This window comes from Rhincodon typus, chromosome 11 (genome assembly GCF_021869965.1).
Source record: "Rhincodon typus isolate 14 chromosome 11, sRhiTyp1.1, whole genome shotgun sequence".
NCBI classification, from domain to species: Eukaryota; Metazoa; Chordata; class Chondrichthyes; order Orectolobiformes; family Rhincodontidae; genus Rhincodon; species Rhincodon typus.
The window spans coordinates 63262696-63286094 of NC_063342.1; the positions used below are offsets into that span (position 1 = coordinate 63262696).

At 42.5% G+C, this 23399-nt stretch overlaps 2 protein-coding genes across 12 annotated transcripts in view; both read left to right on the forward strand.

Moving 5' to 3' along the window:
- Nucleotides 1–23399, forward strand: part of reps2 (RALBP1 associated Eps domain containing 2) — a 362214-nt gene that overhangs the window by 87042 nt on the left and 251773 nt on the right. The window lies entirely within an intron of this gene.
- The window catches only part of LOC109928621 (histone-binding protein RBBP7), a 36016-nt gene continuing 19223 nt past the window's right edge, over nt 6607–23399 (forward strand). Inside the window, exons 1-5 of the mRNA XM_048602687.1 lie at nt 6607–6751; nt 12437–12582; nt 14721–14894; nt 20193–20308; nt 21960–22120. Coding sequence (XP_048458644.1) covers nt 6693–6751; nt 12437–12582; nt 14721–14894; nt 20193–20308; nt 21960–22120 — 656 coding nt within the window. The 5' untranslated portion in view covers nt 6607–6692. The remainder of the gene's footprint in view (nt 6752–12436; nt 12583–14720; nt 14895–20192; nt 20309–21959; nt 22121–23399) is intronic.

Here is a 23399-nt window from a genome sequence, read left to right on the forward strand (position 1 = left end):
TTGGAGTAGGGTGGCCGGTGCTCACACCGGGGACGGGGGCTTATATATTCCCCACCCCCTCTCTCTCTGCTTCCCAGGGGACGGTGCGATGCTTTGGGGAAAAGTCGAGTTTTTATTTACATCGAGGAGGATGGGGAGATGTCAGTGAGGCAGTGGTCCCGTACTTTGTCCTCCGGTAGGCCGTCCGGGTGAGTCGTGCTCTCTCCCTCACACACACACTCAGACCAGTAGCTGTTGCGAACTTGGTGTCAAAAACAACCCTCTTTCCCCCACCGTTCCCGAGGGTCATAGCAGCCAAAGATAGTGAGCGATTGGCAATTCGGGAGGAACCGAGATAAGGGGTTCAGAATGTGGAACTTGCTGCCAGATGCATTGGTTGAGGTGAAGACTGCGGGTGCATTGAAGGAGAAGCTACATAGGCACAAGAGGAACAGGATATGTTGACAGAGGAGGGTCGTGTGGAACATGAATATGCACCGGTTGGGCTGAATGGCCTGTTCTGATACTGCATGTTCCACATTATATACTAAATAATAAATGTGGATTTTTTAAAAAAAAAAATGTAATGCCTATTTTAAATACACTGAAATTTGCAGGTCTGAATGGATCCTTATACAATCTGTATTCAGCAGAATAGTTTGATCATCATAGAATTCCTACAGTTTGGAAACAGGCCATTCAGCCCAACTAGTCCACACCGCCCCTCTGAAGAGCATCCCACCCCGACTCATTCCCCTACCTCTGCATTTCCCTGTTTCTAACCCACTAACCTAAATGTCCCTGGACACTATGGGCAATTTAGCGTAGCCAATCCACCTAACCTGCGCATCTTTGGACTGTGGGAGGAAACTGGAGCACCTGGAGGAACTCCACGCAGATGTGGGGAGAAAGTCGCCTGATGGTGGAAACAAACCCGAGTCCCTGGTGTTGTGAAGCAGCAGTGCTAACCACTGTACTGCCCTAAATCCTGGATCATCTCCAGCAGGAGTTTATAACTTCTATAACTGATGAGACCCCTCCCCAGTGTTTTGAAGTTTTATGCTTCCCTCATCCCCTGAAACTGTGCATTACATTTGAACCTGTACTTTTTTTTTGTTAATTATGAAATTAAATGGGATCAACATTCATGGTTTGAAAATAGAGCCTCATCATCCACAAACCAGACAAAAGAAACCTGGATTGAGAGAGCAGACTGGAAAACAGACTTCCTTGCACACAAGACTGAGTGGAAAGCACTAATTGTCCTTTTTAACAACATTTACATGGCCTTAGGCACAGCTGCCTTTCCCTTGTGCCAGAGCATGAAGAGTTTTCAGGAGCTTCAATGTGACCACACAACCAAGTGCTTGATTGCTCCAAGTGTCATGTCACCAATTGATGTGCTCCAATTGGGCAGTGTAACTGTCCATAATAGGGAAGGTCAGCCCCACTTGTTTTTCTGTTTCTGTTTGTTCTTCCCACCAGGTTTGTTTTCTACTTAAGCACTTCAGTATCATTTCAATTTCAAGGCTTGTTTAATATCCCTGGAAGTAATTTGTTGGTGTGTTATTTTTAGTCTGGTCCAGCCAACATAGCCTTCTGGACAGGCACAGGCTCCTGGCATCACCTGAGCTTGAAGGAAGCCATATGTTATTAAACATTTCATCTTTGCTTCCAGCATTATCATTTGCTAACTATTGGAGATGCCCTGTCAGTGTTTCAGGAGGTGGTCTGAACTGGTGAATGGATCTTATTATAATTAAGATGGAACAATGGTTCTCTCTCTCTCTGCCCACTGCCCACCTCCCCTTCCATTGTTAGCCTGTTAATCTTCTTGCAGTTGTGAATCCTATTGTAGAAAATGCTTTATTTTCAAGTACAGTTCATTGAGCTGGTACTGCAGTGTGAGATAATTGAGTGGCAATATGTGCTGATCTGTTGCAGTGGGAGGTGCTTAGATTTATTTGCTGAGTGGAATTTTGCTTCTATTTTAAGTGTTCCGACAAGTAATTTTTGATTTAAATGCAATCTGAAACTTCCCATAAACAATTAATACATTTTCAGTGATAGTAGGAACTGCAGATGCTGGAAAATCTGAGATAACAAGGTGTAGAGCTGGATGAACACAGCAGGCCAAGCAGCATCATAGGAGCAGGAAGGCTGACGTTTCAGGCCTAGCCCCTTCATCAGAAATGGGGGAGGGGAAGGGGGTTCTGAAATAAATAGGGAGAGAGGGGGAGGTGGATAGAAGATGGATAGAGGGGAAGATAGGTGGAGAGGAGACAGACAGGTCAAAGAGGCGGGGATGGAGCCAGTAAAGGTGAGTGTAGGTGGGGAGGTAGGGAGGAGATAGGTCAGTCCAGGGAGGACGGACAGCTCAAGGGGGCGGGATGATGTTAGTAGGTAGGAAATGAGGGTGCGGCTTGAGGTGGGAGGAAGAACAAGTTAGAGAGGCGGGGCCAAGCTGGGCTGGTTTTGGGATGCGGTAGGGGGAGGGGAGATTTTGAAGCTTGTGAAATCTACATTGATACCATTGGGCTGCAGGGTTCCCAAGCAGAATATGAGTTGCTGTTCCTGCAACCTTCAGGTGGCATTGTTGTGGCACTGCAGGAGGCCCAGGATGGACATGTCGTCTGAGGAATGGGAGGGGGAGTTGAAATGGTTCGCGACTGGGAGGTGCAGTTGTTTATTGCAAACCAAGCGTAGGTGTTCTGCAAAGTGGTCCCCAAGCCTCCGCTCGGTTTACCCGATGTAGAGGAGGCCACAACGGGTACAGCGGATACAGTATACCACATTAGCAGATGTGCAGGTGAACATCTGCTTGATGTGGAAAGTCTTCTTGGGGCCTGGGATGGGGGTGAGGGGGGAGGTGTAGGGGCAGGTGTGGCACTTCCTGCGGTTGCAGGGAAAAGTGCCGGGTGTGGTGGGGCTGGAGGGGAGTGTGGAGTGGACAAGGGAGTCAAGGAGAGAGTGGTCCCTCCGGAAAGCAGATAAGGGTGGGGAGGGAAAAATGTCTTTGGTAGGGGGTTCGGATTGCAGCTGGAGGATGATGCATTGGATCCGGAGGTTGGTGGGGTGGTACGTGAGGACGAGGGGGATTCTGTTTTGATTGTTATTGCAGGGAGGGGGTGTGAGGGATGAGTTGCGGGAAATGTGGGAGACACGGTTGAGGGCGTTCTCAACCATTGAGAGGGGTGGGGGGAAGTTGCGGTCCTTGAAAAACGAGGACAACTGAGATGTACGGGAGTGGAATGCCTCATCCTGGGAGCAGATGCGGCGGAGGCGAAGGAATTGGGAATAGGGGATGGCATTTTTGCAGGAAGGTGGGTAGGAGGAGGTGTATTCTAGGTAGCTGTGGGAGTCGGTGGGCTTGAAATGGATATCGGTTTCTAGGTGGTTGCCCGAGATGGAGACAGAGAGGTCCAGGAAGGAGAGAGAGGTATTAGAGATGTCCAGGTGAACTTAAGGTTGGGGTGGAAGATGTTGGTGAAGTGGATGAACTGTTCGAGCTCCTCGTGGGAGCACGAGGCGGTGCCGATACAGTCGTCAATGTAACAGAGGAAGAGATGGGGTTTAGGGCCAGTGTAGCTACGGAAGAGGGATTGTTCCACGTAACCTACAAAGAGGCAGGCATAGCTTGGGCCCATGCGGGTACCCATGGCCACCCCCTTTGTCTGTAGGAAGTGGGAGGAATTGAAAGAGAAGTTGTTGAGGGTGAGGATGAGTTCGGCTAAGCGGATGAGGGTGTCACTGGAGGGGGACTGGTCGGGCCTGCGGGACAGGAAGAAACGGAGGGCCTTTAGACCATCTGTAAGGGGAATGCAGGTGTATAGGGACTGGACGTCCATGGTAAAGATGAGGTGTTGGGGACTGGGGAATTGGAAGTTCTGGAGGAGGTGGAGGGCGTGGGTGGTGTCACGGACGTAGGTAGGGAGTTCCTGGACCAAGGGGGAGAAAATGGAGTCGAGATAGGTGGAGATAAGTTCAGTGGGGCAGGAGCGGGCGGACACAATGGGTCGAACAGGGCAGTCAGGTTTGTGGATTTTGGGAAGGAGATAGAAGTGGGCGGTGCGGGGTTGGGGAATGATGAGGGTGGAGGCTGTGGGTGGGAGGTCACCTGAGGTGATGAGGTTGTGGATGGTTTGGGAGATGATGGTTTGGTGCTTGGGGGTGGGGTCCTGATCAAGGGGGCGGTAGGAGGAGGTGTCAGAGAGTTGACATCTGGCCTCGGTGATGTAGAGGTCAGTGCGCCATACTACAACTGCGCTTCCCTTGTCCGCGGGTTTTATGGTGAGGTTGGGATTGGAGCGGAGGACTGCACGTTCCGTTGGGGAGAGGTTGGAGTGGGTGAGAGGGGTGGAGAAGTTGAGGCGATTGATGTCTCGACGGCAGTTGGAGATGAAGAGGTCGAGGGAGGGTAGGAGGCCTTGGGGTGGTGTCCAGGCGGAGGGGGTGTGTTGGAGGCGGGAGAAGGGGTCAGTAGAGGGAGGGTTAGGCTCACGGTTGAAGAAGTAAGCGTGGAGCGGCGGCAAAACTGCTCCATGTCCAAACATGACCAGTATTCGTTGATGTGTGGGTGGAGGGGGACAAAGGTGAGCCCTTTACTGAGGACTGACCATTCGTCATCAGTAAGGTGGAGGTCTGGGGGGATGGTGAAGACTCGGCAGGGCTGAGTGTTGCTGTCTCCTCTGGAGCTGCTGGCTGTGGAGGCGGCGGGCGGGGTTGCGTCCGCATTGGTGATGGGCGGAGCGGGGTAGGCGGCGGCAGCAGCGGTGACGGTAGGTGTGTCTTCAGTGTCTGTGGTGTTGGCCTTGGAAATGGAGGTGTGGCATCAGCAGCAATGGCGTTCGCTGTCCCGGAAGTGGGGTACCCGGCGGTGGCGGATGTGACGTCATCTGTGGGTTCTCCGACAGTGGCCTCATGGCCAATGGCGGCGGGCACATTGTGGGGAAGATCCTGGGTACGGCTGGGGATTTGGCAGGTGGAGGAAGCCCGTTTTGGGTGGTAGGCACCAGTAAGTTTACTGTACTTACGGTTTTTAGTGTCCAATATCTCCCCTCCCCCTACCGCATCCCAAAACCAGCCCAGCTCGTCCCTGCCTCCCTAACCTGTTCTTCCTCCCACCTCAAGCCGCACCCCCATTTCCTACCTACTAACCTCATCCCGCCCCCTTGACCTGTCCGTCCTCCCTGGACTGACCTATCTCCTCTCTACCTCCCCACCTACACTCACCTTTACTGGCTCCATCCCCGCCTCTTTGACCTGTCTGTCTCCTCTCCACCTATCTTCTCCTCTATCCAACTTCTTTCCGCCTCCCCCTCTCTCCCTATTTATTTCAGAACCCCCTTCCCCTCCCCCATTTCTGATGAAGGGTCTAGGCCAGAAACATCAGTCTTCCTGCTCCTACGATGTTGCTTGGCCTGCTGTGTTCATCCAGCTCTACACCTTTGTTAATACATTTTCAGTGTTTCTTGTCCTTGAGAGTCAGAGCAGTTTTCAGACAAATAAATGATTTTGGGATCTGTCACCTGTAATGAAGGAACCATAGTAACCAATGCACAGAACAGTAATCTTGCCTAAACAATAGATATTTTCTAATCAACCTATTCAGAAATCACATCGCACGCTACTGGAGCTGGCCTTGAACCCAAGCCTCGGGTCAGAGATAGGGGCACTTCCATTGCACTATGTGTGCTACGTGTAAATGGCGGCAGAATAAATTGTATTGTTCCAGTGTTGGTTGATTGAAACATTGAGAGAATGCCTTTCCTCTTTATATAGTGTCATGCCTATCAGATGGGGATAGACAAAATTCATCTTTAAAGTGCCATCAAAAAATGGCATTTCTGAAAATATAGCACTGCCTTTAATGACGTTTTATAGCCTGGATTAGACATTTTAGTGGACCCAAGCCACTGATAGTGTGAAAATAGGGAGGTGGTTCTTAACAATTAATGGATTATGAGTCAGTGTAATTTAGCAAAACCATAGAAATTTGAGACTTTGTAGATGTTTGAAAACAGGGAGTCGGTTTAGACAGTGTTTTAAGATGATTGAGTTTTGGGCTTTGGTATGATGAGTGGGAAGGATGAACAAAAATGGGAAATAACATTTCAGTTTTTGTTTGATTATACTCCTATTAACTGTTTCTCATGCCAGCAGCTGTGTATAAATACAAAGTTTTTACAAATATGGAACAAAATATTCTTGATAACCTGTCTTTTGTTTTGTAAATGAGATGATCTACTGATTAGAATAAATACCACTGAAATATTGAGTCACTTTGAAAAGTGGTGAGTGAAGACAATTTGAATGGGGGAATAGAGAGAATGCGGTGCAGTGTCAGAGAGGCCCACAATGCATTTATAGAATTAAATTTCCAAAATATTGTACAGAAACTTGCATAAAACTTTGAAAATGTAATTAGTTAAAATGCCTGACATCAGTGTTGTTCTTCAGGCAAATGCAACAGTTTTTGGTCTTGCTGTAACGGTTAACCATTAATGGTTCTGATCATAAAGTAGTTTTTAAATATGATATAAGAATGTGATTTTTACTTAATTGAACAATTTTTATTATGGAAGCTATGACTGTGAACAAGAATTGATAAGCAAACTGTTCTTTCAGTTTATGACGACGCAGTGGAAGAGCGTGTGATCAATGAGGAATATAAAATATGGAAGAAGAATACTCCATTTCTCTATGATCTCGTTATGACACATGCATTAGAATGGCCAAGTCTTACTGTACAGTGGCTTCCTGATGTTACCAGGTAATTTGATTCTATTGTTTTTGTTGCTACATTTTGTTAATGTTCCCTGTTATTTTTGTAAGGTGTTAAAATGGTATTCTTGTTTGAGGCGTAAAGACAAGTAACTTTAATTCAAATGTTTACATTACAGTGCTGCTGTATTTTTCCTTTGGGTTAGTGTAACTAAGGAACAGGATGTACAAGTGATAATCTAAACCAAATTAAGTTACATTCCTTGTGCAGGAACAGTACAATAGAGATGAAGTAGACAACGTGTTCCTTTTGAACCTGCTCTGCCATTCAAATAAGAACGTGACTGGTAATCCTCAAATTCACCTTTCTTTACTATTCCCACCTCCCTTAATTTTTCTAGGATCTAAAAATCTCCCAGTCTCTATCCTGAGTATAATCGATGACAATACCCACAGCTTTTTACGTGGTAGGGATTTACAAAAGTTCAGCCCTTTCAATGTTGATATCTGTCCTCATCAGTCAGAATGGCAGTCAGTCATAAAGCATGGAAACGGACCCTTTGGTTCAACTAGTTCATGCCAAACAATCCAAAACTAAACTAGTCCCACCTGCCGGATCCCTCCAAATCTTTCCTATTCGCGTACTTATTTAAATATGTCTTTTAAATGTTGTAATTGTACCTGCATCCACCGCTTCCTCAGGATGTTCATTCCACGTGCGAACCACCCTGCTTTTCTAAAAAAAAAATTAATTTTGTGTCCTGTCTTTTTAAAATCTCTCTCATCCCACCTTAAAAATCTGCCCCCTACTCTTGAAATTCCTATCCTAGGGAAAAGACAACTACCATTAACTCGATCTATACCCCTCATTATTTTATAAACTTCTCTCAGCTTGCCTGTCAACCTCCTACGCTCCCTTGAAAAAAGTCCCAGCCTAGCCAGTCTTTCCTTACAACTCAAACCTTCCATATCCGGCAACATCCTGGTAAATCTCTTCTGAACCCTCTCCAGTTTCATAAATCCTTCATATAACTAGGCAACCAGAACTGGATGTAGTTTTCCAGAAGAGGCCTCACCAATGTCCTGTGCAGTCCCAACTCAAAGGATTGAGCAATGATGGCAAGGGTGCCAAATGCCTTTTCAACCACTGTCTATATGTGATGCAAACTTCAAAGAATTATGTACCTGTCCCCACTAGATCCCTCTGTTCTACAACACTACCCAAGGCCCTACCATTAATTGTATAAGCCCTATCCTTGTTTGTTGTACCAAAATGCAGTACCTTGTCTTTACCCAGATTGAACAAAATCTGCAATTTTTCAGCCCATTGACCCATTTGATCGAGATCCCTCTAATCTTAGAAAACTTTCTTCACTGTCTACTGTGCTACCAATTTTGCTGTTGTCTGCAAACTTAAAAGCCATACCTTCTATATTCTCATCCAAATTATTTATCTTAGTGACAAACATAAAGTGGACCCAATGCTGATCCCTGTGGAACACCGCTGGTCATAGGCCTCCAGCATGAAAAGCAACCCTCCACCATTATTCTGTCTCCTGCTGTTAAGCCAATTATGCATTCAGTTGGCAATCTCACCCTGAATCCCATGTGACCTAACTGTACTAATTATTCTGCCATGCAGAACCTCGTCAAAGGCATTACTGAAGTCCAAATAAACAATGTCAACTGCGTTGCCCTCATCAACCTTTTTGGTAACTTATTAAAAAAAATCAAGTTTGTGAGACATGATTTTCCTTGCACTAAACCATTCTAACTATCCTTAATCAATATTTGCCTTTAAATATCCATCAATCCTGTCTTTTATAATTGTCTCCAACAATTTACCCACAAGTGAAGTCAGACTCGCAGGTCTATAGTTCCACGGTTTCTCCTGGCAACCTTTCTTAAACAAAGCTACAACTGTAGCCACCTTCCAGTCATCAGGCACCTCACTGGTAGTTATGGATTCAAATATTTCTGCAAGGGGTCTTGTAATTTCCTCCCTTTACTTCCCACAATGTCTGGGATACATTAAGTCAAGTCCCAGAGATTTATCCACCATTCTCTTAAGACCTCCCAGACTTCCTTTTATCTAATGTGAACTGTTTTTAAAACAAAGTTTATTTCTCTGCATTCTCTAGACTTCATTTTGTTCTCCACCATAACAACTGATGCAAAATATTCATTTTAGTTTCTCTCCCATCTCCTGGCGTTTAACACAAAGACGACCTCCTTGATCTTTAAGAGGCCCTACCCTCCCTCTAGTTACCATCTTGCTTTCTTGTCATTTTGAGACAATGACTGTGTTCCCAGCCAGGGAAAAGCTATATTTTTTCAGCATCCATACTTTTGAGCTGCTTAAGAATTATTTTTGCTCGTCGTAGCCTGCCAACCAAAATGTCCTGGACATTCCTACTTTACTTCCTGTTCATTTTGCTCAACTTAATTTGGAAAAGTGCACCAACTCATGTCTTGAGTCTAGTAGATTGTCAATATTCATAGACTGATAAAAGAGCTATTCAATCCTCTTAACTGCTCTCTCAAATGACCTAGGCAAACTCAGTTCAAGGACAATTTGTGATGGCCAATGAATGTTGACATTGCTAGTGGCAATTTCATCCCATGAAAGAACATACCAGGTTAGACTGGTTAGCACAGTTTGATCAAGAGGTGTGGTGGACAGTGAAGAAAGTTACCGCAGAATACAACAGAACCATGATCAGGTGGGTCGAGGAGTGACAGATGGAGTTTACTTTAGATAAATGTGAGGTGTTGCATTTTTGGTAAGGCAAATCAGGGCAAAATGTATAAATTTAATTGTAGCATCCTGGGGAGTGTTGCCAAACCAAGAGACCTTGGGGTACAGATAATTGTTCCTTGAAAGTGGAATTGCAGGTAGACAGGATAGTGAAGAAGGCATTTGGTACCCTTGCTTTTATTGGTCAGTGCATTGTGTATAGGAGTTGGGATGTTAGGGCTGTACATGACGTTTAGGATGCTGTGTTCACTTCTGTCCTTCCTGCTTTAGGAAAAGTGTTAAACTTGAAAGGGTTCAGTAAAGGTTTACAAGGATTTTGCTGGGGCTAGAGGATTTGAGCTGTAGGGAGAGGCTGAATAGGCTGGGGCAATTTTCCTTGGAGCTTCAGAGGCTGAGGGGTTTATAAAATCACGAGGGGCATGGATATGGTGAATAGCCAAGGTCTTTTTCCCACTGTAGGGGAGTCCAAAACTAGAGGGTACAGGTTTAAGGTGAGAAGGGAAAGATATAAAAGGGAGCTAAGGGGCAACTTTTTCACGCAGAGGGTGGTGTGCTGTATGGAATGAGCTGCCAGAGGAAGTGGTGGAGGCTGGTGCAAATACAACATTTAAAAGGCATCTGGATGGGTGCATGAATAGGAAGGGTTTGTGGGCCAAATGCTGGCAAATGGGACTAGATTAATTTTGGATATTGGTCGGTATGGGCAAGTTGGACTGAAGGTCTGTTTCTGTGCTCTACAACTGTCTCTATCAGTCGAGTCTCGTTACTGTTAAATAATATGCTGCGCCATTGCATGAGTGTCATAATGTGCATTTTATTTACTGGTGACTTGCAAGTATGTGTGGGAATGAAGAAAAGCTATGTAATTAAAATGTAACTATTAGAATATATCTACTTGGTTTATCTTCAGCTTTTTTTTAACTTCTATATATTATAATGTGCTCTACATGTCTTGCTGTTCTAATTAACCCACGCAGAACTATTGACAGCTTTGTTATAGTTGTAGAGTCATACAGGGTGGAAACAGACCTTTTGGTCTAATCACTCCATGCCGACCATGTTTCCATACGAAACTAGTCCCACCTTGCTTGTGTTTGGCCCATATCTCTCCAAACCATTCCTATTCGTGAACCTATACAGTAGTCTTTTAAATGTTGTAGCCGTACCTGCATCCATCGCTTTCTTTGTAACTTCAGTCCATACATGAACTACTCTGTGTACAAAAGTTGCACATAATGTCCTTTTTAAAATCTTTCTCCTAGCACGTTAAAAATATGCCCCCTTGTTTTTAACTCCCCCACCCACCCACCGTAGGGAAAAGACGCATGTCAGTGTCAATCATTCATGATTTTATAAAAATCAATAAGGTCACCTCTGAAGCTCCTGCGCTCCAGTGAAAGAAGTCCCAGTCTTTCCGGTCTATTTTTATATTTCAAACCTCCATTCCCAGCAACGTCCTGGTAAATCTTTTCTGAACCCTTTCCAGTTTAATAACGTCCTTCCTATAACAGGGTGACCAGAACTGCACACAGTACTCCAGAGCAGGCTTCACCAACATCCTGTACAACCTCAACATGACGTCCCAACTCCTGTACTCAAAGGTCTGAGCAATGAAGGTAAGCATACTAAACGCCACCTTAACCACCCTGTCTACCTGTGACACAAATTTCAAAAAATTATGTACCTGAACCCCTTGGTCTTTCTGTACAACACTACCCAGGGCCCTACCATTAACTGTCCAAGTCCTGTCCTTGTTTGTACTACCAAAATGCAATACCTCACATCTAACCAAATTAAACTCCATCTGCCACTCCTCAGTCCATTGACCCAATTGGTCAGGATCTCTATAATCTTTAGATAACCACCTTCACTGTTATAAGCTGGCAATGTATCAAATCTTAAATTGTGGTGGCATCCCTTGAGCAAACTTCATTAATGCAAAATAAGAACTACAAAACTACAACTTTTCCAGTCGTAAAATGAAAGCAAGGATATTGAGTGTCTTATTTCACTGCTTTTAATTTGGTGACATTACTAGTCTTTATTAGCCAAAACAGAGTTTAAGAGCAGGGAGGTGATACTGGAACTGTATAAAACATTGGTTAGGTCACAGCTAGAATATTGTGTGATTTCCAAACTGCACATTATAGGGGGAATGTGATTACTCTGAAGAAGGTGCGGAGGAGATTTACCAGGCTGTTGCCCAGGCTGGAAAATTTATGAAGATAGATTAGATAGATTTGGGTTGTTTACCTTGGAGCAGATGAGGCTTGGGAGTGGGGGGGCTGCCACGATTTGAGATATGTTTAATTGAGGGCTGTAGATAGGGTGGACAGGAAGAAACTTTCCTCTTAGTGGAAGGAATCAATGACCAAGGGGTATAGTTTCAAAGTAAGGGGCAGGAGATTTCGAAGGAATGTGAGGGGGGTAAAAAAAGTTCCACCCAGAGGGTGATGGGAATCTGGAACTCCGTGCCTGTAGGGATGGTAAAGACTGTAATCCTCATAACTTCTGAGAAGTCTTTGGATGTACATGTGCACTGCCAAGGCATACAAGGCTATGGGCCAAATGCTTGAAAATGGGATTAGAATAGTTGAGTAGTGGTTTCTATCTACTGCAGACTTGATGGGCTTTAGGGCCTCTTTCTGCACTATAGACCTCCTGACGATGATACGATTGACTTCCACTATCCGTAACATAGATTAATGTTCCTCCTAATGTAGCTCCGGAACTAATTGTATTGTATTCTAGAACATATTCTATGCGACTAGTCCTTCGGCTGATGGGAAAGCATCAGCATTCCTGTGATATCAGATGAAGATTAGAGCAAGGGCCCCTGAGTTTTCATGGCAGAAATTAATAACTTTATTGTTATAAGGAGCAGTATTAGTTTTGATCACTCTTCTAATTCTGTGCAGCTTGATTTTCCAGGTTAATTACTTTATTTTTAAAAAAATAACTTTGTTTTCTATGTAGGCCTGAAGGAAAAGACTATAGTGTTCATCGTTTGGTGCTTGGGACGCATACATCTGATGAACAGAATCATTTGGTCATTGCAAGTGTTCAGATCCCCAATGATGATGCTCAGTTTGATGCTTCTCACTATGATAGTGAGAAGGGAGGTATGTGTTGTGATGATATGGTATCCTTAAACATTGTATTTGAGCTACATACAGTTTTGAACATAGTTACTTGTCCACTGAAACCACAAGAAACAGTGTTGATCAAGCTTTTGTTGATTAACTTTAAATTAGTTGCCCCTGTGTCTTTAGCATATTTAACTGACCACCATCCCATTAATTTTTCTCTACTTTTTGAAGTGTAATTTTTGGTATTTTTACTTTGTTCCAACAATCTTTTATATCCCTCACTTCACCTATCGTTAGTGGGTATTGCCTTCAATTGCCTGGGACCCTTGCTGTGGAACTCTGCTTCAAAATCTTTTGGGCTGCAAAATAACTTCTCACTTGTTATTTTAAATTAAGTTGGCAGGGGTGGGTGGGAGGCTGATTGAAGGGCACGGATGACTGTTTTGTATACGATATATAGCTAAATTATAAACAGTGGACATTGTCTACATGGACTTCAGCAAGGCACTTAACAAGGTTCTCTATGGTAGACTGGTTAGCAAGGTTAGATCACGTGGAGCTAGCCATTTGGTTATAAAGTTAGCTTGAAGGTAGGAGACAGAGAGGGTGGTCGTTGAGGGTTGTTTTTTGGACTGCAGGCCTGTGACCAATGGTGTGTTGCAAGGATATGTGCTTTTTGTCATTTATATAAATGATTTGGATGCGAATATGAGGTATAGGTAAGCTTGCAAGTGACGCCAAAGTTGGTGGTGTAGTGGGCAGTGAAGAAGATTATCTCGGAGTACAGCTGCCATTGTTCAGATGGGCTGATGGACCGAGAAGTGGCGGATGGGGTTTATTGAGATAAATGTAAGGTGTTGCATTTTGGTAAGGCAAATCAGAGCAGGACTTGTACGTCAATGGTGGGGCCCTGGGAAGTATTGCCAAACAAAGAGACCTTGGGTGCAGATTCAAAGTTTCTTGAAAGTGGAGTCACCGGTAGACAGGATAGTGAAGGAGGCATTTGGTATGCTGGCCTTTATTGGTCAATGCATCGAGCATAGGAGTTCGGACGTTGTGTTGCGGCTGTACAGAACGTTGGTTAAGCCACTTTTCTGGAATACTGCATTCAATTTTGGTCTCCTTGCTATAGGAAGGATGTTGCTTACCTTGAAAGGTTTCAGGAAAGATTTACAAGGGTGTTGCCAGGTTTGGAGCGTTTGAACTATAGGGAAAGACTGAATAGTTTGGGGCTGTTTTCCCTGGAGTGTTGGAGGCTGAGGGGTGACCTAATTGAGGTTTATAAAATCATGAGGTGCATGGATAGGGTGAATAACTAACATCTTTTCCCCAGGGTAGAGGAGCTCTAAACTAGAGGGCACAGTTTTAAGGTGAGCGGGAAAGATATGAAAGGAACCTAAGGGGCAACTTTTTCATGCGGGGTGGTGTGTGTATATGGAATGAGCTGCCAGAAGAAGTGGTGGAGGCTGGTACAATTACAACATTTAAAAGGCATCTGGATGAATATATGAATAGGAAGGATTTAGACGGATATGGGACAGATGTTGGCAAATGGGACTAGACTATTTTATGATATCTGATTAGCCTGGATGAGTTGGACCGAAGGGTCTGTTTCTGTGCTGTGCAATTCTGATTCTGTGACTCTACATGCACTCATTTTTTATTGACTGCTTCAGTGCATGCGAAGCAGAGAAGAAATATTCCATACCTGCTGAGTGTGTCTGCCATTACTTGACAGCAGTGCGCAAAAGTCCTCCATCTCCTTTTAAGTTTGATCTTGGGTCCAAAAGTCCAGTGCCTAATCTGCTATGCCTTAGCATAAAAACAAACTACAATTGTCACCAATACTAACTTTATCTTTCATGACTTGTACCTTCCCAATATTTCTTCCTCTGTACGCTTTCTAGGCAGGGCCAACAGGTCTTGTATGATAGTTGCATTGAATGCTTTCTGGCCAGTTTTTCCCTTTTATTTTTCCCCATGGGGGGGTGGTTATTGCTTTTTTTCTTAAACATCAAAATAGGAAACTGAATTGAGAATACTTTATTGAATAGTTTACTGAACTACTGCAGGCCTAGATTTTTTTTTTCCCTAAGACTTTTCTGTTTATAATTCCGTTGGTTCTTTTGTGATTTTAAGTGGTCTAAATGCATCATGATATTCTTTTTCAGAATTTGGAGGATTTGGATCTGTGAGTGGAAAAATAGAAATTGAAATTAAAATCAATCATGAAGGTGAAGTGAACCGAGCACGTTATATGCCACAGAATCCGTGCATCATTGCCACTAAAACCCCCACCTCTGATGTGCTTGTCTTTGACTATACCAAGCATCCATCTAAGCCAGGTAATGAATGCTGCACTGATTGTGGAGCCACTAATTGTAACAGTTTCAACTGCACTTCAAAACCAGGAACAGCATTGATATTTCAAGTCCATTTACATTTTAAAACGTAGCTGTCGGGTATGGGATTGAACACCTGGTTCCTCTGCCAGTACAGATTCTGCTTAAAGAATGTCCTGTTCTACCAAAAATGGAAGCTGGGCCATACAATGAAGCGTCTCACAATTTCCTGCAACTGGGGTTTCCTGTCTTGTGTTGTCACCAGTTGCTGAAATGAATGATTTTCTGTCTCCTGTGGCAGTACACCCCAATGAGAACAAGCCCTTTGGTGAAACACTGTGTAACTAATGTCAAACTGCTGGCCTCATTCATGTTCAACCCAATAATTTCCCACCTTTTCCATGAAGCACATCACAATGCTGTCACCAGAAGAAAGGTGCAATTAGCTGGGAGGAATCATGGAATTGAAATTGTGGATAGTTTGAATTAGGTGAGATTGAATCTCTAGAATGGGAAGTTTTGTGAAGAAGTGAGTGTTTGGGGAATGGATGCTGAGTTGGAGAATGTGTGGTGGGTTTTAGTGGGCTTGGGGTGTGGGAGATTACAGTAGGGAAGTGGCTGGAGAAGTTGGGTATGCATGGTGGCATTGGGGTCGTGAAAATATAGAGGTTGGGGACTTGGAGTGGAAATAATACCCTGCTGTCTGTTTACATTCCCCTTTGCTCACAGATCGTTTTGTGCACTTTTACTGGGATATCCCAGACACTGAGATACTTAGGATTGGAGATTACTAAATTGTCATAAGTATTACATGATGTACAGTGGCTTCCTTTTTATTTTGGAGTTTAGGTATGTTTTGTGTCAATGTCCCAGTACAATCTAACTTAAGATGGTGATGCCTATTTTGTTTTCTCTAAGCTGAACAGGATGCAAAATGTAATTTAATGAGAAATTTTTGGGTATCCAGCAATCAGTAAATAATTACTTCGTTCACGTTGAAACATTGTCCGGATTTTAAGCTGGAAAAATTTCCCATTATATAGTGTTGCACTTTGGAAGAAAAAACAAGACAAGGGAGTACTTGATGAATGACAAGACACTTAGGAGCTCAAAGGAATCTTGGGGTGCTTGTTCACAGATCCCTGAGCTGGCAGGACAGGTTGATGGGGTAGTTCAGAAGGCCTCGGACGCTTACCTGAATCACTCTTGGGGTCATGATTTTTAAGTGTGAGGAGATCATTTTGGAGCTGTACAGAAATTTGGTTAGGAACAGCTGGAGCACTGTGCAGTTCTGGTCACTACACTATAGGAAGTGCGAAGGAGATTGACCAGGACGTTACCTGGGATGGGGCATGTCAGCTATGAAGACAGATTGGATAAGCTTGGGCTGATTTCTTTAGAGCAGAAAAGGTTGAGGAGGGAGCTGATGGAGGTCTATATGATTGAGGAGACATGGGTGGCGAATAGAAAGCAGCTGCTCCCCTTATTTGAAGGGACATGATTTTAAGTGAAAGGCAGGAGATTTAGAAGGGATTTAAGGGAAAACACTTTCACCCAGAGAGGTGATCTGGAATACACTGCTTGGAAGGGTAGTGAGGCAGGAAACCACACAACCTTTCAAAAAGGTACTTTGATGAGCTCTTAAAATGTCATTCCATTCAAGGCTATAGGCCTATAGTAGGTTGTATATTTATGGCCAAACAGACTTGATGGGCCATAGGGCCTCTTCTGTACTGTATGATTCTATGAAGGATTCTTTTTAAGAATGGTTCCTAGTGCAATGTGGTGTTTTTGTAGAAGGGTGCAATTCCACAATTTTGCATTAAGCTGGTTCGTTTTCGTTAAAAGTACGACCGTAGGGCAGATCAACAAAAAGAGAATTGTTGTTCATGTAAAGCACTGAGTATTTAGTTGCACTACAACTGTGCCAAGTGGCATAGAGTACTGATAAATTCAAGATCCACTAAATATTGCAGGTCACTAGCAGCAAAATCACAGAAACCCTGCTTGGAAAAACAATGATTTATCAAACTCGTTGCACTTCTGTCCATCAAATACCAGATTTAATGCAAGTTCAGTAGTGAATGTAAATGTTAGGAGTAACACTAACCTACTGACTTGGAACAAGATACCAACCTAATGAAGCTACAGTTCAATGCAAAATGTTGAGAAGCACCCAACCAACAGATCAAAGAAAAACACTTGTACAAGATGTTAGCCATAGCTCATGGATAGTAATTTTTAGAGTCAATGCTGTCAATTCAAGCTCACTCCAGAGGTTGAAACAATCTAGGCTGACTTTTCAGTACACTATAAAAAGAGTCCCTGTGCTGCTAAATGTTCCGCCCTTTTGGATGAGGACTTAAAGTTAGGCCCTATTTTCTGTATCAGGTGAATGGAAAAGATCTTAACTCATTACTCTGAGGTAAACTGGCCCTCTGTCATTATTAAAACAGATTACATGGCCATTTTGCTCTTTGCTTATTGCGAATCCTTACTCACATTCCAACAGCAGTAAGCAAATTATAAACCATGGGTGGAGGCAGCACCTTGAATATTACAAACTTCACCTTTTATAATAGAGCTCAGGGTTTTTGACTTCTACTAGATCCTAACATTTGTGTAGCACCTTGTTAATAACTACAAGGTAGCTGCTGTTGGAATGTATGCAAAGATTCTACGATCAGCAAAGAGTGAAATGGCCATGTAAGCTGTTTTAGCAATAATCAAGGAACAGCTTTGGGCCAATTCACCTCGAGTAATGATGTAGGATCTTTTCTGTTCACCTGAGGCAGGACGTGGGGTCTAACTTTAACTCCTTGTACAAAAGGTGGGATGTTTGGCAGTGCAGGAATTCCCTTTAGCATTGTACTGTCAGCCTAGATTTGCTTGTTTGTTTCAGCCTCTGGAGTGGGCTTGAACCCACAGCATTGACTCTGGAAATTACTAACTGTGAGCTAAGGCTGATATATTGTATAAGCATTTTACTTTGATCTGTAGGTTGTGTGCCTGCTTAGTTTTTTTTTTGTAGCCTTGTGCTTTTTGCATCGAACCTGTAGCTTCACTGAGTTGATATTTCATTTGAACACAGTAAATTAGTGCTACTTCCAACATCTATGCTCGCTGTTGAACCTACATTAATGTAATGGTTTGATGGACAAAAGAGCAATGCGTTTGTGAAGTCATTATGTTCCAGGCAGGGTTTCTGTGCAGTTTTGCTGCTGGTGGTCTGCATTATTTAGTGGATCTTGGATTTTATCTATAGTCTCCTCCACTTGGCACAGTTGTGCCATTAAATACTTAAAATTAGGATTTCCTCATCAGATGAGATCTTGCCTTTTCAAGGGCAATATAATTGTCATAAAACTGTCAGGCAACAACTCATTTGTTTCAGTCAGAACTGAAGGCAAGGTCAAATAACTTTGTTTCAGCTTCAATACTTATTGCTGCTGGTTCCCCTCCATCCCCCCAACCTGACAGGTATATTTTTAAAACAGTTAGGTCTTGATTACTAATGATATTACTGAGCTATCCTTGATGATGAACATTGAGGTCTACCCACCCAGTGTGTCTTTAATACTTGAGCACAGAAGTCTTTTGAGTGAACTTCTTCAGCACTGGCCCTTGGGCTGCTGTGACAGTTGAGGTGGTGGTTGGATAATGTGTGATCTTCATTTTGCAGGTTTCCTTTGCCTAAAGTAATGGGGTTTCTTAGATTCTTGAGTTAATGTTAAAAATTCCAACATCTCTCAGAACCATACCACTACAGATCCACCTCCCTGCTGATGGATACAGGCATGGCAAAGGCTAACAATGGACAAGTCTGAGGATTTAGTTGCTAAATATGTCAGGTTATAACTCCGTCTATTTGTGGTTTGACTAGTTTTGAGAGAACAATTCCAATGCTCCAAGGTTAATGAGAGAAGCCTTGTTCAACCACTAGAACTGGGATTTTGAAATAAGATCAGTCTAGATCTGATACCTGAGTTGTCTTCACCAATTCTATAAGTACTTAACGTATATAGTGTTCTGTAGTTGTTTACAGCTGAGCAGCTTGCTGGACCATGCCAGGGTATTATTGTTGAGCTACTTTGTGGGACCTAATTCATGTTAGTCAAGCTTGGAGAGGAGTGGCATTTTACTGGGAGATATTCATTAACAAATTCAGATTTATGATAATTTGGTAGTTTTGACATTTTTGTGTGGTGTCTGCTCATCCTTTGTCAACTCTAGTTTTCCACCCCTCCTCCACGATTGAATAGCTTAACTCTGTCTAGCCACATACGTAAAGAGTAGGCTGGAAGGAGGATAGCACCTCCCGAAACCAACTTTGACAGAAGTCAGTTCCGTGGTGACTTTGCGAAGAATGGTTGTGAGAAATGTGAAACTTGCTTAAGATGTCTTGATTGGGTTATGTTAGTGAAGCAGATTGTTGTAACAATGAACCAGGTACTTTATACCACTGTGAAGTCCACTTTATGAAACATATATGTAAGAGAGTTAGGTGCTTGTGGTGAAAGTAGTATTTACGATTTGTGTTGATGGGAGAACGGATTGAAAATATTGTACTTGTAGAAAGGCTTCATAATGAATGAAGATGGGGTAATTATTTGAATAACACAATTGATCTCTGAACAAAAGAATTAAACGTTTATATAGATTTGTTTTTTCTTTAAAGTATACAATCAAACTTCCTTGAGTTTTTTTCAATATTTTAGCGGGAATTTTATCACTCCTATCTGCAACATCCTCTAGTCATACAACTCTCTGAAATCCTTGTACTCCTTTTGATTCGGGCAGTTTCTGCATATCAGTTTTAACTGCTTTACCATTGGCAGGCATTCCTTCAGTTTCTTATCAAACCCAAAGCTGTGGAATTCCTTCCCTAAGCATCTCTGCCACTTTTTTTTTTTTTTTTTCTTTTTCTTTTTAAGATACACCTTTAAAGCTCACCTCTTGATTTAAACTTTTGGTCACCCTTTTTTTTTCTGGCCTTCTGTGAATCTCCTGAGGAGATATTTTGTATACAAAGTGTCTTTTGCTGTTTAACTAATGTGCTTTCCTTGGTTAAAATAATGACACATTCAGTTGCCATTTTGATTTACTACTAGTATTGACTAGTTTGAAGTTGGATTGCGAAGCAGAGTTAACATTCTTTGAATAGTTCAAATAATAACATCATGTTTTTGTTAAAACTAAAAGAAATTTTGCTACCATACAATTCTGAAATAAAACGTTGATTTTAACATGGCATAGATTTCTTTGTTTCATTGTCTGGAGCTGATATTTTTTCTGAGTTAGATCCCAGTGGTGAATGTAACCCTGATCTTCGACTGCGTGGCCACCAAAAAGAAGGATATGGTCTCTCCTGGAACCCAAACCTAAGTGGACATCTTCTCAGTGCTTCGGATGATCATGTAGGTGCACATATTACTTCAGCGTTTTCCTTTTTTGACCAGTCAGAGACACTTGAATGTTTGTTTCATACAGAAAGCATGCTTGTCAGCAAAACTGTAAATGCTTTATTTGTAGGTAATAGTGGTGGCACAATGAAAATATTAGTGGACTAGTAATCCAGGGTGCAATGCAATGTTCTGGATAGACTGACTCAAATCCCACCCATGGCTGCTTGTAGAATTTAAAGTTCAATTGTTAACTTTAGAATTAAACCTAATAGTAACCACATAACCATTATTGGTTGCCATAAAAACCCATCTGGTTCATGAGTATCCTGTTTTTAGAGAAGGAAATCTGACATTGTGGCAGACCATACCTGGTCAGTACGTGACTCCAGATCATCATCAGTGTGATTCACTCTTGTCTACCCTCAGTAATGCCCAGCCAGTCACTCAGTTCAAGGGTTATTAGGGATGTGAAATTAATGCAGGTTTCAACGTTATAAGAATTAAGTGGTGTTAGAAGGTTGCTTTTCGGACTTGAGGCCTGTCACCAGTGGTGCTCCACAGGGATCGGTTGTTCCTCCTCTTTTTTTTGTCATTTTATATAAGTAATTTTGGGTGAGAATATAGAAGGCATGGTTAATAAGTTTGCGGCTGCCACCAATTCTGGTGTCAGCCGCAAAGTAGACAGTGAGAAAGGTTTTCTAAGGGATCTTGATTGGAAAAATGGCAGATGGAGTTGAATCTGGATAAACGTGTGGTATGTGCATTTTGGTGATTCCAACAGGGGCAGGATTTGTACAATTTAATGGTAGGGCCTTGGGTAATATTGTAGAACAGAGGGACCTAGGGGTCAGGTACATAATGCTTTGAAGTTTGCAGCACATACAGACAAGGTGTTCAAGGAGGCATTTAGCATACTTGCCTTCATTGCTCAGTCCTTTTGAGTATAGGAGTTGGGAAGTCATATTGAGGTTATACAGGACATTAGTGAGGCCTTTTCGGGAGCACTGTGTCCAGTTCTTGTCGCCCTGTTATAGGAAGGATATTATTAAGCTGGAGAGGGTTCAAAGGAGGTTTACCAGGATGTTGCCGGGTATGGAAGGTATGAGTTAAGAAAGGCTGGGAATATTTTTCACTAGAATATAGGATTTTGAGGGGTGACCTTTTGTAGAGGTTTATAAAATCATGAAGGGTATAGACAGGATTAATGGTATGTGTCTTTTCCCTAGGATGGGGATTTCAAGACTAAGGGGCATATTTTTAAGGTGAGAGAGAGATTTAATAAAGACACAAGGAGCACTTCTTCTAACTGTGTGGCTTGTTTGTGGAATGAACATCCTGAGGAAGTGATTGCTCTAGGCACAGTTACAAGACTTGAAAAAAGCACTTGCTTGAATAGGAAAGGTTTGGAGTGATATGAGCCAGGAGCAGGCAGGTGGGACTAGATTAGTTTGTGACTATGTTCGGCATTGGATGGTTGGACCTAAGGGTCTGTTTCTGTGCTGTGTGACTCTTATAATTACTGTGTGATTCAAATCTAATGTTATATTGCAACTATTTGATCAAACCTTTTGTGATAACATTCTGTAGTTTAGCTGTTTTATGTTTCTTAATAATTGAGATTTTCTTCAAAAAATAGATATTACAGCTGTTTTTTTTTCCACAGACTATCTGTCTTTGGGACATAAGTGCAGGTCCAAAAGAAGGAAAGATAGTAGATGCTAAAACAATTTTTACAGGCCATACTGCGGTTGTAGAAGATGTCTCCTGGCATTTATTGCATGAATCTTTGTTTGGATCTGTAGCTGATGACCAGAAGCTAATGATGTAAGTTCAAGATAATATCCAGCTCAAAACTGAAATAGCAAGACTGAATCAATTTAAGCATTAGGAGAGTTAGTCAACAAGAGATATTCACCAACTTTTCATTTCACACTTATAATCACAATATCTATCTCTTTTTTTGATTAATATCCTGACTCTGGCAACATCTCCAAGCTGGCAGGCTATGGATGATAGTCAAGAGATAATGGAGCAGCATTGCTGCCAAGGCCTGCAGGTGAAGGAGAGGGGGCCACATTATGAATTACCACTGCACTAGGCTCTCACCACCTGTTTTATGGGCAGCATTTTCCCAAGTACATGAATACCTTCCAGAGGGAATTATTCTGATCTGCTAAGGTGCAATGAATTGCATATTCTCAGGCACTAGAGAAAATTTTATCGTCGCTAATTTTAAAGTTCACTTTTTAATTGTCATACTGAGTTTTTCATTATAATAATATGTAATGTTTCAGGAAGACTCTGCCATTTTATAACACGATTTAAGGTTGTGGTCCTTCATATGAGGAATGTTCAAAATTGATATCCGTTAGCTTGCTAGATTGTCAGGTGAATTGGGTTGGGTTTGTTTTCTTTTCACCCTCTGCCTGTGACCCCCTCGTGAAGTGTAGTTCAGACTGGCACGTCTCCCAAATTGCTGCTTTTCATCTTAGTCGAGCAGACGAATATTCGTAGCTGACTTGATCATGGAAGCCATCATATCTCTCTTTTCCTTCTTACGGACATAGTATCTCGTATCTCATGACTCATTCTGGATATTCAAGTGGGAACAGTAATCCTTGGTTCTTGATTTTTTTTTTTCCCAACCAAGGTCACAGAAACAAATTGTATCATTTAATAACTTGAGATCGGCTAACTCCTTAAATTGGAATTGAATCTGAGGGTTATTTCTGCATAAACTTGGTGCCAGCCTGTTAGTGGTTTGATCTTTATTGGCGTTTGAATCGGGTTATTTGGCAGAGTTAAATTTAATTGCTTAAATTCATTTTGTTTGCCTATTTCTACCTTCTTATCCACCAGTTAATCTGTTTTATAGTTTTACGTTTTATGCAGGAATGAAAGTTGGAAAGTAGTTGATGCTCACTTTTGAGTAAAAATTGAAATAATCTAATTCGATATGCTAGGTGTGTAACTTGAGAATAGTGAGAAGTGGTCCTGTTTATAATTTTCTGGTATTTCAGAATGCTAAATGCCTTTTAGCACAGGTGGCAGGATGGCACAGTGGTTAGCACTGTTGCCTCACAGTGGTTAGCACTGTTGCCTC